General features: G+C 47.8%; 1 protein-coding gene across 2 annotated transcripts; it reads right to left on the reverse strand.

The window, feature by feature from the left end:
- Positions 1-206: 206 nt before the first annotated feature.
- On the reverse strand, positions 207-19,814 carry SLC43A3 (solute carrier family 43 member 3). Of its 2 annotated transcripts, none has more exons than XM_030810825.1 (12): positions 19,322-19,814; positions 18,874-19,003; positions 17,314-17,360; positions 14,622-14,698; positions 14,297-14,389; positions 11,089-11,228; positions 9,913-10,010; positions 8,268-8,441; positions 7,950-8,066; positions 3,278-3,464; positions 2,517-2,640; positions 207-1,197 (listed from the first exon to the last, which is right to left on the reverse strand). In XM_030810825.1, the coding sequence occupies exons 1-12, from the start codon at positions 19,503-19,505 to the stop codon at positions 1,093-1,095; spliced, it is 1,476 nt and encodes a 491-aa protein (XP_030666685.1). In that variant the 5' UTR covers positions 19,506-19,814; the 3' UTR covers positions 207-1,092. The 2 variants fall into 2 exon arrangements, with proteins under 2 accessions (XP_030666685.1, XP_030666686.1); XM_030810826.1 differs by having other exon boundaries at positions 18,874-19,042; positions 19,322-19,719.
- Between the last annotated feature and the right edge of the window lie 4,071 nt (positions 19,815-23,885).

Raw genomic sequence — 23,885 nt, forward strand, 5'->3', positions numbered from 1 at the left:
TGGGCCCACATCCCACGACCAGCGGGGTGAATCATAGTCAGGGTTCCTGCCCCACCTCTGGGTCCAGCTGCCACACTAGGATGTGTAGCCAGATTCCCTACCCTCTTCTCATGCCAGGGTAGGGCCTCCTCAGAAACACACACATACACATAAACACACACACACACAGAGCCCAGGCCCAAAGCCTAGAGAGATGGAAACAGTAGTTGCCTTAGACACAGAAGCTTTATTTTTCTATAAAATTATTCCCCAGAGAAATTTTCTTTTAAATGCCCAAAGTAAATAACTTATATCCCTTCTTGAAGAGGAAAACATCCCCAAAGATGGTTTGTCAGAAATCCTTCGGTCAAGCAGGTCAGCTGGCTCCCATGGCCCTTGGGGTGGCCTGACTCTGTCACTGTTCCTAAAACCTTCTAGGACATCTGCTCCAGGAAGAACCTTCAACACCAAAACTCATCTCAATTTTACAGATGGGAAAAGTGATTCTGAGACCAGACCAGGGTCAGGCCAAGGTCATCCAGCATCAGTGGCTGGGCTGAGACTGGGCCCAGGGAACCCTGTCTGCTCCGCTTTTTCCCAGAGCTGTGAGTTCTCTAGCCAAGGCTGCACTCTTGAGGGAGAGCTAGGAAGCATAGCTGAGGCCATGATAACCTCACTCTTCACCTGAAAATTTAACCCGTGGCAGAGGATCCAGGCACACATAGGCTTCGGAGCCAAACAGGCCTAAAGAAATAGTTGACACACTTCCTCTCCCACGTCATCTCCCCTGGAGTCAAGGGTCTGCCAAGGCTAAGTGCAAGGAGACACTCCTGTTTTGAAATAAAGAAGTTCCACATGCCTTTGCTTTGAGTCTCTGTGATATCAATCTGCTTGGCAACTGAGATTCTTTTCTTGCTGCTCAGACGTCCTTGTTAACAGTTAAATATGTCTTTATTTTGTGTGCGTGCGTGTGTGTGTGTGTGTTTTGTTTCTTTTTTTTTTTTTTTTTTTTTTTTTGCTGGGATAAGCAAAGTCTTTTGGGACACGAGGTCCTCAAAGGTGGAGGAAGATGAACAAAACCATCATCAGGGCTGAAAAGTGAGGGCTTCTGAACTATGCAATTGCAGAGGGACTTTCTTTCCAAGTGCGGCATTCCCGACATACCAGAAAAGGGTGGACGAATGTCAGAAGAATGGCAAGCATGAACATCACGTTCACCTGCAGGGAGAGCAGAAGTGAGGTAAAATCCAGGAATTCTGAACAACAGAACTGTTGCTCAATGAAGCAAGCACTGGTCTATTCCATGACCAATGAAGCGACCAGAAGTCTACAGAGTTTATATTCTACTTTTCACCCAGACACTATGGTGCCCTGGAGGAAGGACTTTCAGTTACTTTTCATTCTGCACTATGAGGTGGGGTAGAGGAGGAATATCAAGGCCATTTCACAGATAAAGAAACAGAGGCCTAGCGAGCATTCAGTGACACGTTCAAGGTCACATGGGAAGCTGGTAGAGGCACCAGCTAGAATACACATCTGATTACTAGGTCACCTGATATCACAATCAAGTCATTCGCCTCAGATTTCAAGTTTACTCTTTTGGCCATGCACAGTGGTTCACGCCTGTAATCACAGCATTTTGGAAGGCAGAGGCGGGTGGATCGCTTCAGGCCAAGAATTCAAAACCGGTCCAGGCAACATAGCGAAACCCCAGTGTCTATCAAAAAAATCAAAATAAAATAAAATAAAATTAAATTAAATTAAAATAAAATACAATAAAATAAGCTGGGCATGGTGGCACATGCCTGTAGAGTCAGCTACTCAGGAGGCTGAAATGAGAGGATCGCTTGAGCCCAGGAGATCGAGGCTGCAGTGAGCCAAGATTGTGCCACTGCACTCCAGCCTGGGTGACAGAGCAAGACCATGTCTCCAAAACAAAAACAAAAACATTTAGTCTTTCTTTTCTCCAAGTGATGGATTTAAACTCCTATTCTATGATTTGCTGCTTTAAAAATAAAAAATGAGACAAATAGAGCTGTGCAGTGGTCAAAACACAGAATTCAAAGTTGACTTTTGCTCCTTAGCCGGTGCCTCTGAACACATAAGTAACCTCTTTGAGCCTCAGTTTCTGCAAAGAGCAGGAGAGTCATGCCCACCTCCTAGAGCAGGACCTCAGAGCATCCCTCCAGGTGTAAGGACAGAGAGGTGACAGCACAGAGCTCCTGTCCCTGGGGCCAACTGTGGAAACCCTGCGTGGGCCTATGGGAGAGGCCAGGGTGGGCCTGCACTCACCACAAGCAGGAAACACCTTTGAGGTCTCAGGATTTTGCTTGAAGTTTTGTGAGAATTTCCCACCCTGCTCCAGAATGTCTGTTTCCCCCCACACACAAATATTTTTGCCCCAAATACTTGAATAACACAGACCCTTTGGGAAGCTGCGTCATGCTACATACCCAGGCCATCACAGCCAGATTTGAGGCAGCCGAGGCCTAAGGCCAAGGCCTCCCGCCAGAGATGCCCATCTTCCCAGTACTCACGTAAAATGGGTCATTCTGAAGGGGGCCTTTGATGAGGGTGAAGATGGGGAACTGGAGCAGAGACACCACAGCCGACAAGGCCATCACCAGCCCAAAGAGCTTGCCAAAGTGCTCTGAAGGGAAACTGGGGAGAGAAACCAGAGGGGTTCCAGTGAGCTTCAGGGACCCTCCCTCCACGCAGGAGCCTGGCCTCTGGGGGCTCTGTCGGCCACTTGTCCCCAGCTCCCCTGTCCAAGGCCTGCCCTCCAACCACACCTGTCTGGCCTTTCCCTCTTCACCTCTGCTCAGACATTTGACCCACAGAACCCAGAGAAGGCACATGCGGGGCCCTGGACAAACAGACAGGACCCTCATGCAGGCTGCACCAGGGAAGAAAAGACAGGCACGTAAATGGATGGTATGCCAGACAATGCATGCACTAGCAAAGGAAGTAAGACTAGAGTACTAAGGACACAAAGAAGGGAAGACACTTTTCCATCTCTTCCCTGGAGAACTGGAACAGAAGTGGGCCTCAGAGGATGAATACAAGTTCACCAGGTAGAAAACAGAGGGAGAGGGCCCCGCAGATGTAAAGGCTCAAGTGCATGAATGTTCTATCCTTCCCACCACCTCTGGTCTCACCCCCTCCACACCTGCCCCCAAACCCAGTCTCCCGTACCTGACTGCCTCCAGGCCCAGCCTCACATCCCAATTTCTTTACCTCCAGCTTCTCTTTGCCCCAGTGTGTCCCTCTCCACAGAGCCCGCCCCAAGGCCACTTACGCAAGGGTGAGGAAGGCCGCGTTGCTCCCATAGAGGAAGGAGCGGCTGATCACTTGCAGGATGAAGGTGAGGTACTGGAGAGGGAGGACGGGCACTGAGGCACAGAGGGCGAAGCCCAGGCACAGCAGGGATGTCAGGGCCAGCGAAGGCACCGTTGAGCAGAGGGCCACCGCCAAAGTGGAGGAACCTGGGCGAACAGAGAGGAAAAAGAGGCTCTCTGTAGGCCAACCCAACAGAAGTCAGGGAAGGGCCAAGGAAAATTGGCAAAAGGGGAGGAGCCACTATCCATCCACTGTCCCAACAGAAACCTGGGAGTCATCCTCGAATCCTTTCCCCACATGACCCCCTCAAATTCATCAATAATGCTGACCATTCACCTCCTACATATCATTCAAATGCGCCCACTCCTGTCCAACCCCACTGACTCGTCCTAGCTCTAAACCACCATTAACTCAGTCATGGATTACTGCAATGCCCTCCTGACAGGCTACACATCTGCCCCTCCCCGCCCTGAACGTGTAGCCAGATCCTCTTTGTAACACTACTGGTAATAGCAAAAGACTGGAAACAATCCAAATAGCCATCAGCACAGGAATGCTGCGGCAACTACGCTGCAGCCATGTAATGGAGACCCAGGCAGTGGTTAAAAGGCATGAGAGGTCCCTGCTACAGAGCACCCTCAGGATAGAGTTACATAAAAAAAAAAAACAAACCCTGCAGAATAGTGTATACAGTATACTACCTTTTATCTAAAAGAGAGGGAAATGTATTGATATGGTTTGGCTGTGTCCCCACCCAAATCTCATGTTGAATTGTATCTCCCAGAATTCCCACGTATTGTGGGTGGGACCCAGTGGGGGAGGGTAACTGAATCATGGGGGCCAGTCTTTCCCACGCTATTCTTGTGATAGTGAATAAATCTCACGAGATCTGATAGGTTTATCAGGGGTTTCCACTCTTGATTCTTCCTCATTTTTCTCTTGCCACCACCATGTAAGAAATGCCTTTCACCTCCTGCCATGATTCTGAGGCCTCCCCAGCCATGTGGAACTGTAAGTCCAATTAAACCTCTTTTTCTTCCCAGTCTCAGATAAGTCTTTATCAGCAGCATGAAAACAGACTAATACATGTATATACACCTACATAATGTTTATATTTAAAAAAATAAAAATAGTTACCTAAAGAAGAGGAAAAGGGGTACAAGAAACAGAGAGGGAAACGAAACTTCTTTGAATATATCCTGTTTCACAGTTTTAGCTTTGGGAAAACGTAAATGTCTGATATTGTTGTAAATGTCTGAAATGTACAAATAAAATTAAATAATAATAGGAAGAAAACAAGTAAAACAATCTTTAAAAATCAGAAACAAAATAAAATGAAACCAATGAACATAACTCTATACCAAGTTGGTGACCCTTAAAATCAGTAATTTGGCCCAGTGTGGTGGCTCACACCTACAATCCCAACACTTTGGGAGGCCAGGGCAAGAGGATTGCTTGAGCCCAGGAGTCAGACATCAGCCTGGGCAACAAAGACCCTTCCTCTACAAAAAAAAAAAAAAATTATTTTAAATTAGCCAGACATGGTAGTGCATGCCTGTAGTCCAAGCTACTTGGGAGGCTGAAGGGAGAGGATCGCTTGAGCCCAGGTTGAGGTTGAGGCTGCAGTGAGCCATGATCATACCACTGTACTCCAGCTTGGGCAACAGAGTGAGACCTCATCCCTAAAAATAAAAAGAAAATATGGCAATTTGACTGTACATCTCTAATGGGGTATACCCTAAGGATGAGAAAGGAATAAGGAAGGACAGAAAAAAGGAAACAAAGAAGTAGCAACAGTATTTAGCAATTGTATTGTTATCAAGTAACATCGATATTGCTAAAACCAGTAATTATATTTAAAATACTATATATGTGTTTGTACATTTATATATGCATATGTTAGGAACCAAGATTATCAGAGGAAGAGAAAGGGCTACAAATGTAAAATCAAGGAAATAAAAATTTGAATAAAAATGTCAGTATTAAGTATTTATATTTTTCTTATAAAAAATTATATATATGTTAACTCTATCCAAAACCCAAAAGCAGTGACAATCCAGGAGCAATAAGAAACCTCAGCATCCAGACTTAGTCTCTAAATACCATTTCCAATTAAAGAAACCCAGGGCTAGCTGGGAAAAAATGACAATTTCAGGTCTGGGGCAGGAAACACAACTAGTGAAATGGACCTGAACATTTAATTGCGCTAGAAAGTAAGGAAACTGTCTAGAAATAATGTGATTTCATCTAAAAGACAAAGATTCTGGGTTAGTAAAGTTTTCAATGGCCAAAGGTGAGACAATTTGAGCATCAAGAAGAATCATGACAGAACAGATTGAAACAAGTCAAATATATTTTAAAATGAAATTTTATAAAAGAAATAATTAGTAGCCATCCCTGGAGGTCACTAGAGCACCAACTCATATTTCGAACTGGTAAATAAACGTGTAAACCAAGCACTTATTTCTAGGTAACAAAATAGTAAGGAATGTTTTTCTTTCTAGAAGAATTCTAGTGATTAAAAGCAGAAGATAGAAATAGAAAATCATCCTTTTGGCCAGGGGCAGTGGCTGTAATCCCAGCACTTTGGGAGGCCGAGGTGAGTGGATCACCTGAGGTCAAGAGTTTGAGACCAGCCTGGCCAACATGGTGAAACCCCATCTTTACTAAAAATACAAAAATTAGCCAGCTAGTGGGCGCCTGTAATGCCAGCTACTCAGGATGCTGAGGCAGGAGAATCGCTTGAACCTGGGAGGCGGAGGTTGCAGTAGGCTGAGATTACGCCACTGCACTCAAGCCTAGGAAACAGAGTGAGACTCTGTCTCAAAAAAAAAAAAAAAGAAAGAAAAGAAAATCATCCTTTTGCGATCCTAATAAAATAATGGGCCTAGGCATTGATCATTAATGTCTCCTAAAATCACTAAGTATATGGTTGATGGGAAACTTTATAGTGGATGGTTGAGACTCGCAATGTCTAAACCAGTTGATCAATCTTAACATCGTAACAAGACAACAGACACCAGGGGCTGCTGACGGGAGACCAGAGGAAACCCATAGCTCTACCACTGAGTTATTCATGGCAAAAAAAAAAAAAAAAAAATTAAACTGTGTTTCCTCCAAGCTTCTAATCCTGCTGTTTACAGGAAATACCCAAGGAAAGGAATACTTTTAAATGACACATTAAAACAACGCCAAATCCAAAATATGGGAAAATGACCCAGTTTCTTCAACAAATAAACAAGAAAAGGTGGGGGGGAGGACTGTTCTAGATTTTAAAAGCTATAGAAGACACAGCAACCAAATACACTGCATGGACCAGGCATGGATCCTAATTTGAACAAACCAACTGTAAAAAGATGTATTTGAAATGACTGGAGGAATTTGAACAGTGACTGCACAGTAGATGATATGAAGAAATTATTGTTATTTTTTAGGTGTGATCATAATTTTATGGTGATGTTTAAGTAAAAGAGGCCTTATTTGTTAGAGACACATTTATGGGTATAGAGAAATATTTACGGATGAAATGATACAATGTCTGAGATTTGCTTTGAAAACTCTAGCAGGTGTGGGAGAAGCAGGTGCATGGGTGGGGGAAGGGACAGATGAAATAAGTATGCAAAATGTTAGTCTACTTTTGTCCCTCCTGACCCAGCAGGTTAAAATACCTGAGCATACTCTACTCCTCCAACCAGGTCCAAGGATCAGGCCAAAACTCCCTGATGTGGTAAACAGCCTGACCCCTTCTTACCTCTCTCTCTCCAGCCACTTTCCTAAGACTCCCCAGTGCTCTGTGCCCTAGCCAGCCCCACTCATCTGCCCAGATTCCTCAATGTTTCACTCTCTCATTCACCATTTTGACCCCTCTGTGCTCCTGGGCCACTTTCCAAGGCCCCACCTCTTCATCTCCTCCCTCCTTACTCACACTTCAGGTCTTGGCTTAGATGCCATTTCCTTCAGGAAGCCTTCCCTGACACCAATCCCATCCTCACCTAGAACAGATTATGTGCCCTTTGTGCCCCCCATGGCCCCCTGTGGGTTTGCTTCATGGATTATAGCCTGATTACCTGCCTTTCTCCACCTTCTAGACTGAGAATACCTTGAGAAAAAGAACACATCTATCTTGTCTGTCATTGAATCCCTGGTGTCTGGCACCATGGCTGACACATAACTATCACTCAGTGACTAGTGTTTTAATGAATGAATGAGTGCAACTAGACAGGGTTAAGAACAAAAGAGAATACCAGGCATGGTGCTTCACGCCTGTCATCCCAGCACTTTGGGAGGCTGAGGTGGGCAGATCACGTGAGGTCAGGAGTTCAAGAACAGCCTGACATGGTGAAACCCCGTCTCTACTAAAAAGACAAAAATTAGTGGGGGATGGTGGCACACGCCTGTAATCCCAGCTACTTGGGAGGCTGAGGCAGGAGAATCTCTTGAACCCAGGAGGCTGCAATGATCTGAGATCACACCACTGCACTCCAGCCTGGGCAACAGAGTAAGACTCTATCTCAAAAAAAAAAAAAAAAAAAGGCAAAAAAAAAAAAGAGAAAGAGAGAAGATGTCATGCGGTAAATGAAGACCTCCCTTCCTGGTTCCCTGACCAACCCCTGCCCTCCTCCGCATCTCACCTGTCTTTCTTGCTTCCTTCTGGTACTTCTGTTTAAGCCGGTCCATGAGCAGGCCATTCCAGGGGGCACACAGCACTCCGAACTGAGTGAAGGCAAAGGCATTTGTGTAGGTGCTGACTGCACAGGAAAGAGAAAGGTTGGTTGATGAGAAGTTTCCAAAACTCCCTTCCAGGCAGGGACTCTCCCACCTTACCCTTGTCTGCACGTCCCTCCTCCCCACACCATCAGACCCTCCTCTGGTGTGTACAGCCCCGCTGGGAGGCTCTGTGTTCCCAGCTGGGACATGCAGATGGGCTACCTCCCAGCCCCACCACATACCTCGTGCCATGTCCCCACCGGCCATGTTGGTCAGCAAGGAGTTGAGAGTGCCAATGAAGAGGTAGTGCCACAACTGTATCACAGACAGCCACACCAGGTGCCAGGCAAAGCGCCGAGAGAAAGCGTAGCTCCAGAAGGAACGGAGTTCCTGCTTCTGCCCTGCCCCTGGGGTCTCTAATGGGGAAAGGAGGATCTGGGCATGAATTACGAGGAAAGTGGACAGGTAGGATAGGGAGTGTCGAGGCTTCAATGGAACATTTCAGGTCCGGGCCCACCTTCTACCCTTGGCTCCCAGAACTCACCCTGCGTGCTCTGCGCCTGCCTCGGACTCACACATCCCCACCTCCCTGCTTTGTCATGCTGGCCCTACCACCTTGGATGACCCTCTGTGTTCTTCTCTGTCTATTGAAATCCGATCTGTCTCTCACAGCCTGGTCAATGACACTTCTTGCAGTAATACCTTCCTGATCTTTCTCAGCCAGAAAGGTGAAAGGAACGACAAGGAGAGGAGAAAGTCAGAAGGGAGAGGAGAATGAGTGTGGATACTCTGTTCTAACCTGCTCCTCAGCACCTCCCTTTCTTCTAGTACCAGTATCCTGAGTTTCCTTGGGAAATCTTCCTCTACCCTAATCTTCATGGTCCAGATGGGACCGTGAATTCAGTGTTCTGTTCCTCTCTCAAGGTTAACCAGTGAGATGGTTTCTCCTAACAAGGCAGACCGGCCATGAGTTTAGATTAGGACAGACCTAATCTAAAATAGGTCCTACACCCTGGCAAGTTCAATTTCCTCCCTTGATTTTGGAAGCTTCCCAGAACCCTATTCTTCTTTCTTTAAAATGAACAAATAAATACATGTTTTGGATCCAATTGTCAGATGGTAAAAATAAAAACAAAAAAATCAGTTTTATTCTGTATATTTAAGATATACAATATGAGGTCATAGGACACATATAGCTACTAAGATGGTTACTACAGTGAAGCAAATTAACATATCCATCATCTCACATTTCTACCTGTTTTGTGGCAAGAGCAGTTAAAATCTACTTGTTTAGGAAAGTCCCAAACACAATGCAGTTTGATGACCTACAGTCTTCATGCTGTGCATTAGATCTCTAGGCCTGTTCATCCTGCTCATCTGCTCCTTTATGTCCTTCGACCTGCATTTCCCATCTCCTCTCCCACCCCGTTCTTATTTCTACTGTAGCTAGCTGTGGTTTGTGATGTGTGTAACCAAAGACGCAGAACAGAGAGGAAGGAAAGGAAGCAGTGATAGAGTTGGGACAATAAGAGAGAGTGGACCCAGGAGACCTGGAGAAATAGGGGCACTGCACCAGACTTAGTGCAATGGCATCATAGAAGAGGGCAGAGCCGAGGAGTAGGGGGAAGGGAAGGCAACCCATGGAAGGCAGGCTTCAAGGGGTGGGGAAGTGATGGGATGCGAAAGAGAGAAAAAGAGGGACAGAAAAGAGACAAAAGTCCTGGACCCTCCATTAAGTGAGGGGGTTGGGAAGATGCCTAAGGCCCTTTTTCTGTCCTGCCTTTCCTGATTCCGGGTCCCTAGGGGAGCTCTGGAGGTGAGGGGCCAGGAAAGGCACGAGGAGAGGCCTGGGTCTGGAGGAGAGATGGGTTAGCCAGCAGGGCTCACCTTCCTTTGCTGAAAGGAACTCCTTTGACTGTAGCTCCCTGTTTTCATGCTCAGCTGTTTCCTTCTCTTCCTTCGTGGTGCCATTCCCAGAGCACAGGCTATGGAAACAAAAGCCCCACCAGCAAGGCCAAGGACTGTGAGCTGAACCTGAGACTCAGACTGGAGGGAATAGTATGGTGAATCCCACATTTCACCGCACTTTGGAATCACCTTTTAGCCACCCTGATGCCCAGGTTGCAGATGAGACCAGTTAAATCAGAATGTCTGGAGGTGACAGCCAGGCTTCCTTTTCTAAGATCTCTATGTGAATCTAGTGACTCTAATATGCAGCGAAGTTTAGGAAGCATGAAAAGGGTAGGGCAGGTCCAGGTTCAAATCCCAGCTCTGCCTCTTCCTAGCAACAGAAAGATGGCTCAGACTTAACCCTTCTGAGCCTCATTTTTTTCATTTAGAAAATGGAGATAAGGATATCTCAGAGGATTATTGTGAGGATGAAATCAGAGAGCACATGGGGTCTGACAATTAGTAAGTGAGAAGCAAAGGAACGCCCTTCCTCTACTCCTTGTGGCAATGACTGCAAAAATGATCACATTTCTTCACCTCCTCTGTATTTCCCCCCATTTGAATGAGACTTTGCAGCTCTATTTCCCCATGCCCTGAATCTGGGCCAGCCTTGTGAACTGCTTCAGCCAAAAGAATGCAGCAGAAGTGGCTGTGCCAATTCCAAGCCTAAACCTCAAGAACACTTGTGCATTTCTGCACTCTTTCAGAACCCTGAAATCACGGTGTGAATGAGCCCACGCTGGCTTGCTGGAGGATGACAGCCACGTGACCCAGGCATCCCTGTCACTCCAAACCTATGTGAGTGAGGCCATCCTGGCATAGCCAGTCCCCATGTAATCCTCCACATGATCAGATGCATGAATGAGTCCTGTCAAAATCATCCACATCTGGCCTTGATCAGTGGAACTAGCCAGCTACCCACAGACTTGTGAAAAATAATAAATGCTTAACGTTTTAGGCTGCTGAGTTTTGAGATAGTTTGTTATGCAGCAATAGCTAACAGATGCACTGCTCCAGTCCTCCTCCTCTCCTGTGACAGGTCTGCTTTGCCCTATCCATCCCACCCTAGGGCCCATGAGGGGCTCTGGCCCACGATCACCAGATAGTCCTTACCCATAGCTGTAGTTGGGGGGCAGTGGGTATGGGATGTGCCCCCGGGGCATCAGGAGGAAAGTACGTGCTACATGCCAGGTACTGCAGACAGAGAGGAAGATGAAGGAGGCCCTGAGGCTGATGCCTTTTTCATAAAGAAGCTGCAGAAGGAGGAGGAAAAAGTCAGTGTCACACCCACATTCGCAGCAGCACTATTTGCAATAGCCAAAGGATGGAAGCAAACTAAGGGTCCATCAGCAGATGAACAGCTAAACATAATGTGATCTATACACACAATGGAATATTATTCAGCCTTAAAAAAGGAAGGAGGCCACCATGCTGGCTCACACCTACAATCCCAGCACCTTGGGAGGCAGGAGGATCACTTGAGCCCAGTTGAAGACCAGCCTCGACAACATAGTGAGACCCTCACCTCTTCTCTACAAAATTTTTATTTAATTAGCTGGGTGTGGTGGCATACACCTGTAGTCCCAGCTACTCAGCAGGCTGAGTGGGAGGATTTCTTGAGCCCAGAAGTTTGAGGCTGCAGTGAGTCATGATTGGGCCACTGCACCCCAGCCTGGACAATGAAACATGGCCTTGCCTCAAAAAAAAAAAAAAAAAAAAAAAAAGGAAAGAAATTCTGATACACACTACAACATGGATGAATTTTAAGAGCACTATGCAGGGCCGACCTCAGTGGCTCCTGCCTGTAATTCTAGTGCTTTAGAAGACCAAGACAAGAGGATTGCTTGAGTCCAGGAGCTTGAGACCAGCCTGGGAAACAGCAAGACCTCATCTCTACTAAAAATAAATAAATAAATTAGCTGGGCATGGTGGTGCCTGCCTGTAATTCCAGCTACTCGGGAGGCTGAGGTGAGAGGATATGATTACATGATTACATGCCTGTAATCCCAGTTGGGAGGCTGAGGCAAGCAGATCACTTGAGGCCAGGAGTTCCAGACCAGCCTGGCCAACATGGTGAAACCCTGTCTCTACTGAAAATACAAAAATTAGTGGGGCATGGTGGCATGCACCTGTAATCCCAGCTACTCGGGTGGTTGAGGCAGGAGAATCGCTTGAACCCGGGAGGCGGAGGTTGCAGTGAGCCAAGATCCTGCCACTGCACTCCAGCCTCGGCAACAGAGCGAGACTCTGTCTTGAAAAAAAAAAAAAAAAAGGTTAAGATAGTAAATTTTATGTTATGTATATTTTATTGCACACAAAAACATCAGCAGAAGAGGCAGGGGCTGGAACCCTGTTTTCTAAGGAGTCCTAGTACAAGCCATCACCTACCATCCTGTAAGCTGATTAGGGACACCTGGTACACACATGCCCCCACCCCAAGACACACCCGGCAGTAGAGGAGTCCTCATATGACCCATCCCCACAGCCGGTGGAGCCTCCTCATGTGGCTCCCCAGAGATCTTCTAGCCCAGTGCCTTTTTTCCCCCAATGACAGCAAAGGCCTTTTGTTCAAAGAAAATTTTACACAAAAATTCAACTTACAAAACACATCAATGGGGAGCTTGCCAGTCATCTCCCTCTTTATTCTCCTTGGTGACTGGCATGACATCAAAGAGAATCCCTAAGTTCCTCAACAGCTCAGTTTGAAAACCACTGACCCAGCCCAACCTCCTCCCATTTTACAGAGAGTGACGTTGAGGTCCAGAGAGGTGCAGTGAATTGCTCAATGAATTGTCAGAGTAAGCAGCAGCAAAGTCATATTAAACTAAGAATTCCTGCTCCTGCTCCCTTTCCTCTTCCAACTCTAGAGAGACAGGAGAGAGGCTGGGCATGGTGGCCCATGCCTGTGATTTCAGCACTTTGGGAGGTCAAGGTAGGCGGATTACTTGAGGTCAAGAGTTCAAGACCAGCCTGGCCAACATGGCGAAACCCCGTCTCTACTAAAAATACAAAAATCAGCTCAGTGTGGTGGCACGTCTATAGTCCCAGCTACTCAGGAGGCTGAGGCAGGAGAATTGCTTGAACCCACTAGGCAGAGGTTGCAGTGAGCCAAGATCCCACCAATGCACTCCAGCTTGGGAGACAAAGTGAGACTCCAACTCAAAAAAAAAAAAAAAAGAGAGAGAGGAAAGAAAGGGAGGCATACCCAGGGGAAGGAGGGAGAACCTGGAAAGTGACTCTTATGCCAGGAGTAGAAAGGCTTGAGTGCCCCAGGGGCTCAGTCTCTGCATAACCCTCCAAACCTCCAAAGCTTATGGGACTAAGCTAGACTCATGTCTGGGTAGTGACTGCCAGAGATCCTCTTCTCTGCCCCCATAACCCGAAGGCAATGCCAACTGCCTGTGGCCTAACACTAAGCCCAGAGAGAAGTCCCAGGTTGGGCAGCTTGAGATCCACACTCTTCCCTTCCTTTCGCTCAGCCATCTGTGGTGTGCTGGCTTTAGTCCTCCAGCTTGTTGCCTCATAATTGAAGCATGGTTGCCACAACTCCAGCTATCACATCCTCACACCGCAACATTCAAAGAGGAAGACTTTGTTTTTACTCTGCTTTCACCTTCCGTCAGGGAAGAAAAGTCCCCTTGAGTCTTCTACTATATACACTCCCTTTATCTCATTAAAACGGACAGGATCATATGCTGACCTCCATCCATCACTAGCAAGGGGTAAACGGATTGCCATGGTTGGCTTTGATCAATCGGGATTCATCCCCTGCGCTAAGCAGGTCACTGCCCAGATAAAACCGTTCGCAATGAATAAGGCAGAATGGTTGCTGATTGACCTCTAATAGCCTTGGCAACAGTTCATCCCCTGATACCCAAACATCAGCCATTGGGACAGCTGGACAAGCCTCTGTGTCTGCCCCTGCTGTACCCACTAGCCACTTGCCACCTTCTTGTCCAAACTGGAAGATCACAGCAGCAAACGCCCCACTCTAAAGGGCCCCCAGCCTCTGCCCAACACTGACCCAAGCACATCATGACCACTGCCACAAAAGCTTGGGCAAGTCTGAAGAAGGGGCTTAGCGGTTACAAGCTCAGGCTCTAGAACCAACAAGCCTGGGTTCAAGTTCCAGTATCATGGCTACTAGCTGCAGAACCTTCAACAAGCTTTTTAACCTAGGAGACTCAAATGCTTCATCTGTAAAATGGGGGTAACAAAGTACCTACCTCACCGAGTTGATGGAGAGAAATAATGCAGGTTCACAAGACAAGCGTCTGGCATATACAAGTGCTCAATGAAAGTAGGCTGTTGCTATAGTTACCTTAATAATAAGGAAGACTGCCGAGGAAGAGTCAAATGCTCCATTGTAGAGAGTGATGATGGTCGAACGGTGTTGGCCAAATAGGTTCCCAATCTGGGGATGATAGGACCAGCCTGGATCACTTATTTATTCATGAAACAGATACTTCCTGAGCACGCAGCATGTGGCAGACCCTCCTTATACCCAAACTCACCCTCCACTGCTAGAGCTCCCACCTCAGCCTGGGCCAACCCCATCTGAGGCAGCCAATTATACAAAAGGGTCTCTCCTTCCCTCCACCTTCCCTCCACCCCACCGAGTGCCTGGGATTAGGGAAGGCTCCCACCTGCAGGTTGGTGATGAGAAACAGGATTCCCCCAATGGTGAGCATTGGCATGGCCAGGAAGAGCAGCACAGCTGAGCCTGGACCATCAAAAAAGCCAAAGGTAGGGTAGTGTCATAGTGCAACCCAAACATGGAGCCCCAAACTCTGCTCCCACCTGCTCCAAATTCCCAAAAATCCTGGTGTCCAGGCCCCAATTCTAGCCAGCGTTCCAGCATCCTTCAAGGGTTTTTAGGATACTGGCCAAGGCTTCCCCAGATATCTCTGTGGAAGTCTTCTGAGCCACCTTCTTCCCAACCAAAGTTAGTCCTCAGTCTGTGGCAGGCCAGGAAGTCTATAGACAGAGGCAGAGCTCTAAGTGAAGCCACCTCTCTCTTCCCTCAGTAAACCACAAGCCGCCTCTCCTTTTCATCCTTGACACTCTAGGAAAAGAGGACCCTGGACTCAGGTCCCTGGCTCAACCCTCTAGCCCATCCCCTGATTGATGGTATTGGCCTTGAGCCTCACTCATCTTATGTTTAATGGGAATGACAGTTCCTGCTCTTCCTGCCTCAGGTGCTACAAGAACTGAGTGAGAAAAGGACCATGGTCTTTTCTTTGTTCACTAAACTCTGAGCACTTCCTTGGTGCCAGGCATTGTGCTTGGCACTGGAAATGCAAGATGAATCAGATACTCCTTGCCCTTAAATAGACTGGCGTGCAAATAAATGGTCATAACAGGTCTGGTAAGTGTGTGACCACAGCAGAAAAGCTCAAGAGCTGAGCTAGGGGAACCCTTGACCAATTATTCCTCCCCAAACCAGACTTCTGCCCACCATTATTCTGGCCACAACCTATGCCTGTCCTATTATTTGCTAAAATGTTTTAAGTTGACTCACTTTTATCCAAAAAATATCTATTTTTAAAGGACACTTTATATCACTACTATAGATGAAAACACCGGCATTGCTTGTCATGAATAGAAAGTAACTGTCAAAATAAATACAATGAAAGGAAAACAATGTTATTCAATTGTAGCTGGATGCATTTGCCCTTAGAATGTTCAAAGCCTAAGACCTGCTCTTCCCATCAGTGTTAAAATCACACTGGCCCCACATCAAGACATTCTTTCATGAAATCAGAAGGACTAAAAGAAAAATAAAAAGGGAATAGCTGTTCTACCAGGTGATTTGATGTTTGTTAGTGTAGTTCATGTAGTATGTGTGTGCCCCTAACATCCTCTTAACTACCGTGCTATACCTTAAGAAGCACTGCCAAGAGCTAATTTTAAAGTATTCACACAATTTGCCATTCAATTTCTGTCTTTATAAAATGTACATCTCTCCTATTACTAAAGGTTGGAGACTCCTTTCACAATAGAGTCCTTGTGGGCTCAGTGCTTTTTTCAAAACTGAAAAGCCCTATATTATGGAGGAAGAGGAGGACTGTTGCTCAGACGATTTGCAAGCAGGAGTCAAACATTACCCAGCCACCACCTCCACATTCAGTTGCTTAAAAATCATTTACAGGCTTTTAGAGTAGATGATGCTGGTTTGATAAGGAGAGTGGTTTGAAATAATTGGTTTGAGGTGCTGGGCCATCTCATGAGATCTGTGTGGACAAAGACACTCAGCCTCTGTGTTTGCCCAGCTTGAGTGCAGACAATCTCATGATGCTGTCGGGCTTTAGCATAGCTTACACACACAAGGGTAATGTACCTTCCTTCCTAAGCCAAAAATTGAGCCATGGGTCTGACACTAGGGAGGAACACTGGGAGGCATCTCGTGGCCACCATAACCAAGGCAATGAGAGAAAGAAGAGTGAGGGATCAGGAGGCCTGCACATCAGGCCCACCTCCCACTCGCTTTCTCTGTGGCCATGGACGTGTCTTTGCAAGGGGTCCCTCTGTGGCCTCCGTTTCTCCTCTGTGTAATGGGTGGAAGGGTGGTGGAGAATAAACCAGATTGGAGTTCCAGACTTACAGACTGGTGAAATTTGAAAACAAAGATTTTGAGTACAATAGGGTTGTCAGCTTTTACCCTACTAAGTAAGGATATTTTCAAAATAGTCATTCATATAATCATTTCATTAAAAAGAAAAAGAGAACATTTTAACACATACAAGAAGGATGTAAAGGTTTTTTGTTGTTGTTTCGTTTTTAGGGTTTTTTGTTTGTTTTTTGATAGAGTCTCACTTTGTCACCCAGGCTGGAGTGCAGTGGTGTGATCTCGGCTCACTGCAACCTCTGCCTCCTGGGTTCAAGCAGCTCTCCTGCCTCAGCCTCCTGAGTAGCTGGGATTACAGGCATGCACCACCATCCAGCTAATTTTTGTATTTTTTTAGTAGAGAAGGGATTTCACCATGTTGGCTGGGCTGGTCTCGAACTCCTGACCTCAGATGATCCACCAGCCTCAGCCTCCCAAAGTGCTGGGATTACAGGAGTGAGCCACTGCGCCTGGCCAGATGTAAAGTTTTGAATAAATTCTACTCTCTGAAGTAATACCTCCATCATCCTTGCTTTTCACATTTTCTCAATAGACTAAACTGTTTTCACATACCAGCAATAGCTCAAGATCCTTCCAAGATTCTTTCAAGCTGCAGATCTCTGAATAACCATGTGGTCTGTATGTCTTGCCTATAGCCCTCTGCTTGCACCTGCCCCAGCCACCAGGTGCCCCTGAGCTTGCATCCCTCCTACCCACCTGACAGCACTCACCTGCAGAGGTGAAGGCTATGATGAGTGTGGCGGTGGTGTAGAAAAATCTGAAACACAGAACAGGAAAAGCAGAATACTGTCAAGGATGGAGAAACCTGGGAGAAAAAACACGATTCTGCTCAGCCAGCCCACAACTGTAGGACTTGACCGCACCCTCAGCCTGGGATGCAACGGGCACTGATGCCTCCGAGCACCAGGCTCAAAACCAGGCACAAGCAGCCGCGATGAGATTGAGATGTGGTCCTGACCTCATGGACAGTGCATTTTGCTCATTCTGAGGCCCAAGGCTAGCATGGGGAGTCTTGGACAATGAGCTCAGCTGATGATGTGATTGGCTTGGGACTTAGCCAGGACAGAATGGGCAAAGCGAAGGTCCTCCCACCTGGAAGCCCCAACAGCCCAACCCCTTGGAGAAAGGGGTTAGTGCCTGGTCTGCAAATCAAGGCCTTGAGTTCTAACTCCTCCTCACTCTGTGACCTTGGGCAAGGCGCTGTCCTTCTCTGGGCCTCAGGAGCCTTTTCTATAAAAAGAAATGATTGGACTGATCTAGCTCAGAGTGCTATGATTTCAGGACTACAGTCCCAAGGTTATAAGGCTCCCTTAGCATCTGGGGGTCTTGTAAGGCATGGAGTAAAAAATAAAAAGCAATATCCTAAGGCTGGAGAAGAGAGAGGGAACAAAGGAAGGGAAGGAAAGGGGAGGTAGCAGGGAGCCAACGACCAAGAAGGACTGAGGTACAGTCATACTGCATCCAAACGCTTAAATTGTAAGGGACTGGCTTTACTCTCTGGCTATTTCCAGAAAGGCAGGCCCAACCAGCCCTCCCGTCCCTCTCTCTGACAGCTGATCTCACATGTGCCTCCCTGGGAGCACCTGCTCTGAGCTGTATCAGCCCCCAGCAGGCCGCTGATTATCACTGAGCCTGGCCACAGAGCACGAGATTAGGATGCAGCAACACAGTGTGTGTGAGATCACGTCCCGAACCTTCTGACTCATCTGCACAGGAAACCCCCACAGTCTCCCCTCCAGTCAGAAGGGACCTGAAATTCCACCAGTGGCAATACCAAGGAAAGTTCCTATTAGCTAAGCCCCTAGGGAGTGATTGGCTGTTGGGGTGGGGGGCGGGCGGTGAGGAGGGTGAGGATGAAGCCTGGGCAACCTGGATGTGAGGCTGTGCAGGGGATGAGGACAAGGATCCTCGGGGTAAAGGAAGAGAAGAGCAATTTTAGGTTTTGCTAATTTTGTAACCCTGGCTCCAAGCCAGCCCTTACAGGAAGTCAGCCTGGCCTCCGGCTCAATTCAGCACGTGATAGGGAAGCCACATTTATGCAGAGCAGGGAAAGAGGTAAGGAAATGGAAGCGGGGCTGTGGTGAAGTGGGCAAGTCTAGAGAGAGTCCCACTGCCTGGGGCTGTTCCTAACAGCTGCTGGGAGCGAGCTGCAGGTGTGGTACCTGGCAGGGTGGCCGGGCTGCCTGACTCTGGATTTCACTCCAAGCTAGGCTGCTGCCTGAAGGATTCCTCTCACCCACCTTTGCCTGGGCTGGGCCTTTGTGACTTACATGGCTATGAGGCGTGCCACGGTGGTCTTGAACCGGTCAAAGATGTAGCCCGTGGGGAATGTCATGAAGTTGTTCATGAAGGACCCCAGGGTGAAGATGAGTGAGAACCTCTCATCCTGGGCTTTGCAGTCTGGAGTAGAAAAAATGTGTCCCATGCATCCCAGCCTTCCTGCCAAATGAGCACACAGCCTGGTCTCCCCGCCACCTCGGACAGCTTGTCGGTCGAAAACTTGTCCCTTAAGCTGAGTTTAAATGTGGCTGCCCCTAATTACCCCTCAGGAGCTGATGCCTCCCTCCCAGGCACTTCCCAGATCAAGTGGGGTGAGGGCTGCTGACCCTTCCTCTCATCATAGAAAGAGGGGTGGGCAGGGGACAGAGTCCTTCCTGCTCCTTGCCACCACCTGGGAGCCAGACTTAACTTCCTTAGAAAAGTCATCCCTGCCCTTACCAGCCTGCCCTGTGGCATTGCCAATCGGCCCAGCATCTGGTCCACACAGGTCCTTAAAGTAATCCTCATTCTTGAAGACAAACACTAGTGAAGGCCAGCCAAAGAGGACGCCAGCAAAGCCCAGGCATTCCAGTAGCCCAGTCAGCAGTGTGGCCACGTGCAGGGGCAGGCCCTGGCCCGCCATGAGCAGAGGTGGAGTGGATCTTCAAATCCCACTTTGTCCTCCTGGACGGATCACCGGCGCTGTAAGCCTGGCGTTTGAGCACTTGGAAAATTCCTCTGGCAAGCCAAGCCCTTCCTTTCCCGTAGCTCTCTGGTTCTGTTTCAGGCCTGGGCAAAAACCAACAGCGGGTGATTCTCTGGATCCTGTAGAATACAGACAGAGGCTGCTGGAAGAGGAGGCCAGAGGGAAAGGGAAAGGTAGACTAGAGTTATTTGTGGGGTGCATTAAGAGGCAGGATGATCATAGCCGCTGGCAGCAAATGTGGGGAATAAATACTCCAATACATCATCTTAGGCACTGCATTTGAGTAACCACGTGGCAAGTAGAGAGGCAGGTCTTGATGGCCACCTGGAGTCACAGGTGAGATAAACGACTTAACCAATAGCTCCCCGGGAGCAGATGGAGAAGCGGAGCTCCTGCGCTCGAATTCTGAATACCGTCCACTAAAATAATGACGGCAACTCAACCAGGTGCAGAGGCAGGGAGATTTCATACAGAAGACACAAACTCCCGCTACCAAGTTGGTGTTATCTTCAGTTTACTGACAATGAAACAAAAGCTCCCGCGGATTTTAGGAACTTGCCCGAGGTCACAGGGCTAGTTTAGTCACGACGCAGGCCATTCTACTGCCAGAAATACCCCCAACTCCCATGACCCTCGCCTAGGACTCGCAAACCTGGTCCCCGCCGCCCTTCCTCGCATCAACTTCTACCAGGAAAGCCTCCGGGGGCCGCTCCCCGCCAGCCTCCGCACCCCGCTCCAGCCTGCGGCCCGCCCTCCCCGCAGAGAAGCCCGAGGGGCCAGCCCGGGCTCGGCGCCCTATGGCGCCCGAAAGGGGACCCCTCGCCCTACCCGCCTGCTCCGCGCCGGGGCTCTCCGCGCCCTTTCCGCGCGGGCCAGGTTCGCATTCGCGCCTCACGCAGCCCCTCCCAGTCCCCTGCTCGCCTCCGCCCCCTCCTGCCCGCCCGGAAGGGGCTGGGGCAGGCCTCCCATTCTCCATCACTTCCTTCTTCTTTTCCCTTGCTCACAGCCTCCTGGGCCCTTTTTACCTCTCCCTCTTGAAACTTCTCCCTCTAGAACCCCCTATAACCCCAGCGGTGTCTTTCCCTCCCTCCTCGCTGCCTTTCAGCCTCCCAGCCCCCTTGCCTCTGCCTCCCCTAACCAAGTTAGTTGAATGCTGTTACTTGCTCAGGCCCACCTAGGGAAAATGTCACACACAGCACCCAGAGGACACACAGACAGCACATGCGGGCATAGGGACACACACACTCTCTCTATTTGTGCATTTTGCCTTGACCGCTGGGTGGGCAGGGAACATATTTTTCCTATTTGCTCACCAGCTCAACCCTCTCTCCCAGTTTCACACTCCCAGAGCTGCCAAAAAAATCCCAACCACAGAATCAGGGAGCCAAGAACCAGGACTGAGGGCTTTTCAGAAACCATCCCCTGCAAGACTGCCCCGTATTTTCACTCCCAAAGACCCCTTAGATGACTCCCTGCCTCACCCCCGTCCCCCAGGTTCTGAAAGAGCCTTCCCGCCAGACTGCATTGATTAACTATTCATTCATTGCCCCATTTTTTATTAATCAAAGACATATATAATTGCCCACTGGAGCTTGTGATCAGCGTGAGGCCTTACTAAGCAGCTGCCTTACTATCCTTCCAGCCCAGAGCACGTGAGCTAACGTCTTCTTTGGCCTGTGTGGCCGTTTCCTTGCCAAAAGCTCAGTTTGGGGGAGAGCTTCTTGTATATTAGATGCAGTCTGCAGACTCCCAACCCCAGCTACCTGGATCCCCTGAGAGCCCAGGAACTCCAGCTATTCCAAGCCCACTCCTCTTTTTTTTAAGAGGAAGAAATAGAGGTTAGGATAGGGGACAGCCAGAACTGAGTATTTTCCAGATCACCACCAAAGCACAAAAGATGAAGTCTGTGACCACCCTAGTGACTTGACTGAATGGAGGAAGGGTGGCTGGGGTCCTGTACCCCAAGCTACTCGCTAGTTATACAACCTGAGGCAAGCTCTTTGGCTGCCCCACCTGTAAGACAAGGACAATAGTATCTTAATTATAGGAATTGTCATTAAAAAGTATGAGATGGGTGTATGAGGTCCCTGCATGGCGCAGGTGCTATAAGCAGATTGTAGGGTAGTGGATTTTCTAGTCTGCAGTTTTGTAGAGAGAGCCAGAGAAGCAGCTTTGGGGAGGAATTTCAAAGGAACTTGCCCACGGTCATTCTACAAAGCTGCAATACCTTCCCAACTCTGAAACGTATGCTCTCATCACCCCATCTTAACAAACATTTGGACATTAAAGAAAACAAGTCTTTTCTTAAAATAACATTATTTATGGGAGAAAATCCACAAAAATATAGCATCCCAGGACAAACAGGGCTTAAGATGCAAGATTTTCTATTTTACTGCAAGACACAAAGACTCTGAAATTAATGCATGCCCTATCTTCTGCTCTGGCATATATTTTAGTCTCCTGAGGACCTGGGGGGATCAGTAAGTGTGGAAGTAGCAAGGGAGAAACAGAAAAAAGTCAAAGTAAAGAGAGAGATTTTAGAATGTTAATCTGCAGGAGCCTGTCAGAAAACTCTAGCTCATGGGCTATCTGCACGTCCAGGACTGGAGCACGGGACACGGGGCAGGTCGTTCAGGACTCTGTCCACCTTATCTTGTTACCTCTCTTGACTCTTAGAGCCTCCACTCCACACCTCCCATCAATATCTGCAGAAGACATGGCCTCTACTAACACAAGTCTTACTGAACTGCTGGGACAGGAAATTAGAATATCCTCTGAACCATTCCCATGTTCTTTGGTTCGAATTCCAGCAGCTAGAAAAGGCAGATGCTATTCTGATCACTCTCCTGCATGGCTCCAGTGAGGATTAATGAGTAACATCAGAGAGAGAAGCGATTATAATAAGGTCTGACGGCGCACCCGATGTCTGCATCCCTTTTCTCTTCGCCTCCTTCATCATCATCTCACATCTTTTTTTTTTTATTATTATTGATTGATTGGTTCAACAAATACATGTGGCACGCCAGGCTCTTTGCCAAGTGCCGGGATTCGTAAAGAAGAGATTCAGTGCCTGCCCTCAAGGGGCTCATTCTCTCGTGGGAGAGACAGACAAAGAAACCCAAGATTTCTGGAGTGTGCGAATGGTCTTCTAGGCAGATGCTAGCACAGCACATTGAAAGGCACGGAACCTCAACAAAACAATAACATTTAGGAACCAGCTAGAGCGCAGATTGGTGAAGAAAGTGGCAAGATTTGAGGCCAGTGTCGCTATCTAAGTGAGGGCATTAAGATTTCAGCCCACGTCAATCAATCATGTCCTATTGATTTCACCCCATAATATCTCTCCTATCTATCCTTGGCCACTGCTCTATGCAGACACTCATCATCTCTCACACAGGCATCATCTGCTTCCAAGCCATCACCATTCTCCTGCAAGAGTTTCTTTCCATAGTTCCCAATGGATGACTTCACTTAACTGCTCAAAACCCTTCTGAGGTGCAGTCAACTGGCTGGTAAGGGCCAGTCCAGGGGCTGGGGATGCCAGCCATGAGACATTGCTTTGAGGGGAAGAGGGAGCATAGAACTGGGTCTCCTGCATCCTACTGCCCAAGTACCAATGCTGGAGGTGGTTTTCCTTCCCATCATCCGCAGATCTGGATATCCAGGATCCACCCTATGGATGTTTTTATGGACAGAGTGGGAAGATGGATATGTTTAGGTTGGGGAAAGAGGGATTGCCAAAGAGGGCAGTATAAGTGAGCTGCACTCCATCATTCCCCTGGCACATTCAATGACTAGTATCCTCTAGTCCTCAAGAGCACCACCTTCCAATGCAGTCCCTGCCTCTCCACGGACCTCTCTCCTCAAACTTCCTCTGAACAACCTCAGCGAGGGCAATTGCCACTCTCTGGACAGAGTCCAGATATTCTGTCCTACCCTCTGACATCACTTTCTAAATTTGTATATGTAGATAAACTCTGAGCCATTCACATAAAGGGCTTTGATTTTGGATACACCAAACACATAAACAAACATAAGCTTTCCTTTCACAATGGGCTCATGTAAATTAAAATGTTTGGTTTTCCACCTACGGTCTTGAAAGGGGTTTCTAGAGCCTGTTTTGGAAGTCAGAAAGCAAAAGGTAACTGCAAACATCATTTCACCTGCAGAGAAAATTCTAATCCTCTTGAGGCAGTGCCAAAAATAATACAAGCACACTGCTATCGAGCCAATTACTGGTATCTCCGAGCTTCCGTCTCCTCATCTGTAAAATTGGAATCGAGTTGTATGGATTAAAGATAATGTATGAAAACTGCT

This window comes from Nomascus leucogenys, chromosome 4, assembly GCF_006542625.1.
Source record: "Nomascus leucogenys isolate Asia chromosome 4, Asia_NLE_v1, whole genome shotgun sequence".
In the NCBI taxonomy this organism is placed as follows: Eukaryota; Metazoa; Chordata; class Mammalia; order Primates; family Hylobatidae; genus Nomascus; species Nomascus leucogenys.

Excerpts from the sequence above, each read along its gene's own strand:
- SLC43A3 (XM_030810826.1), bottom strand. The coding sequence starts at position 19,505 with ATGGCGGGCCAGGGCCTGCCCCTGCACGTGGCCACACTGCTGACTGGG. Across the intron at positions 19,043-19,321 it reads CAATGCCACAGGGCAGGCTG|GAAGGCTGGGATGCATGGGA; the intron begins GTAAGGGCAGGG and ends CTCATTTGGCAG. Across the intron at positions 8,067-8,267 it reads CGGTGGGGACATGGCACGAG|TCAGCACCTACACAAATGCC; the intron begins GTATGTGGTGGG and ends TTTCCTGTGCAG.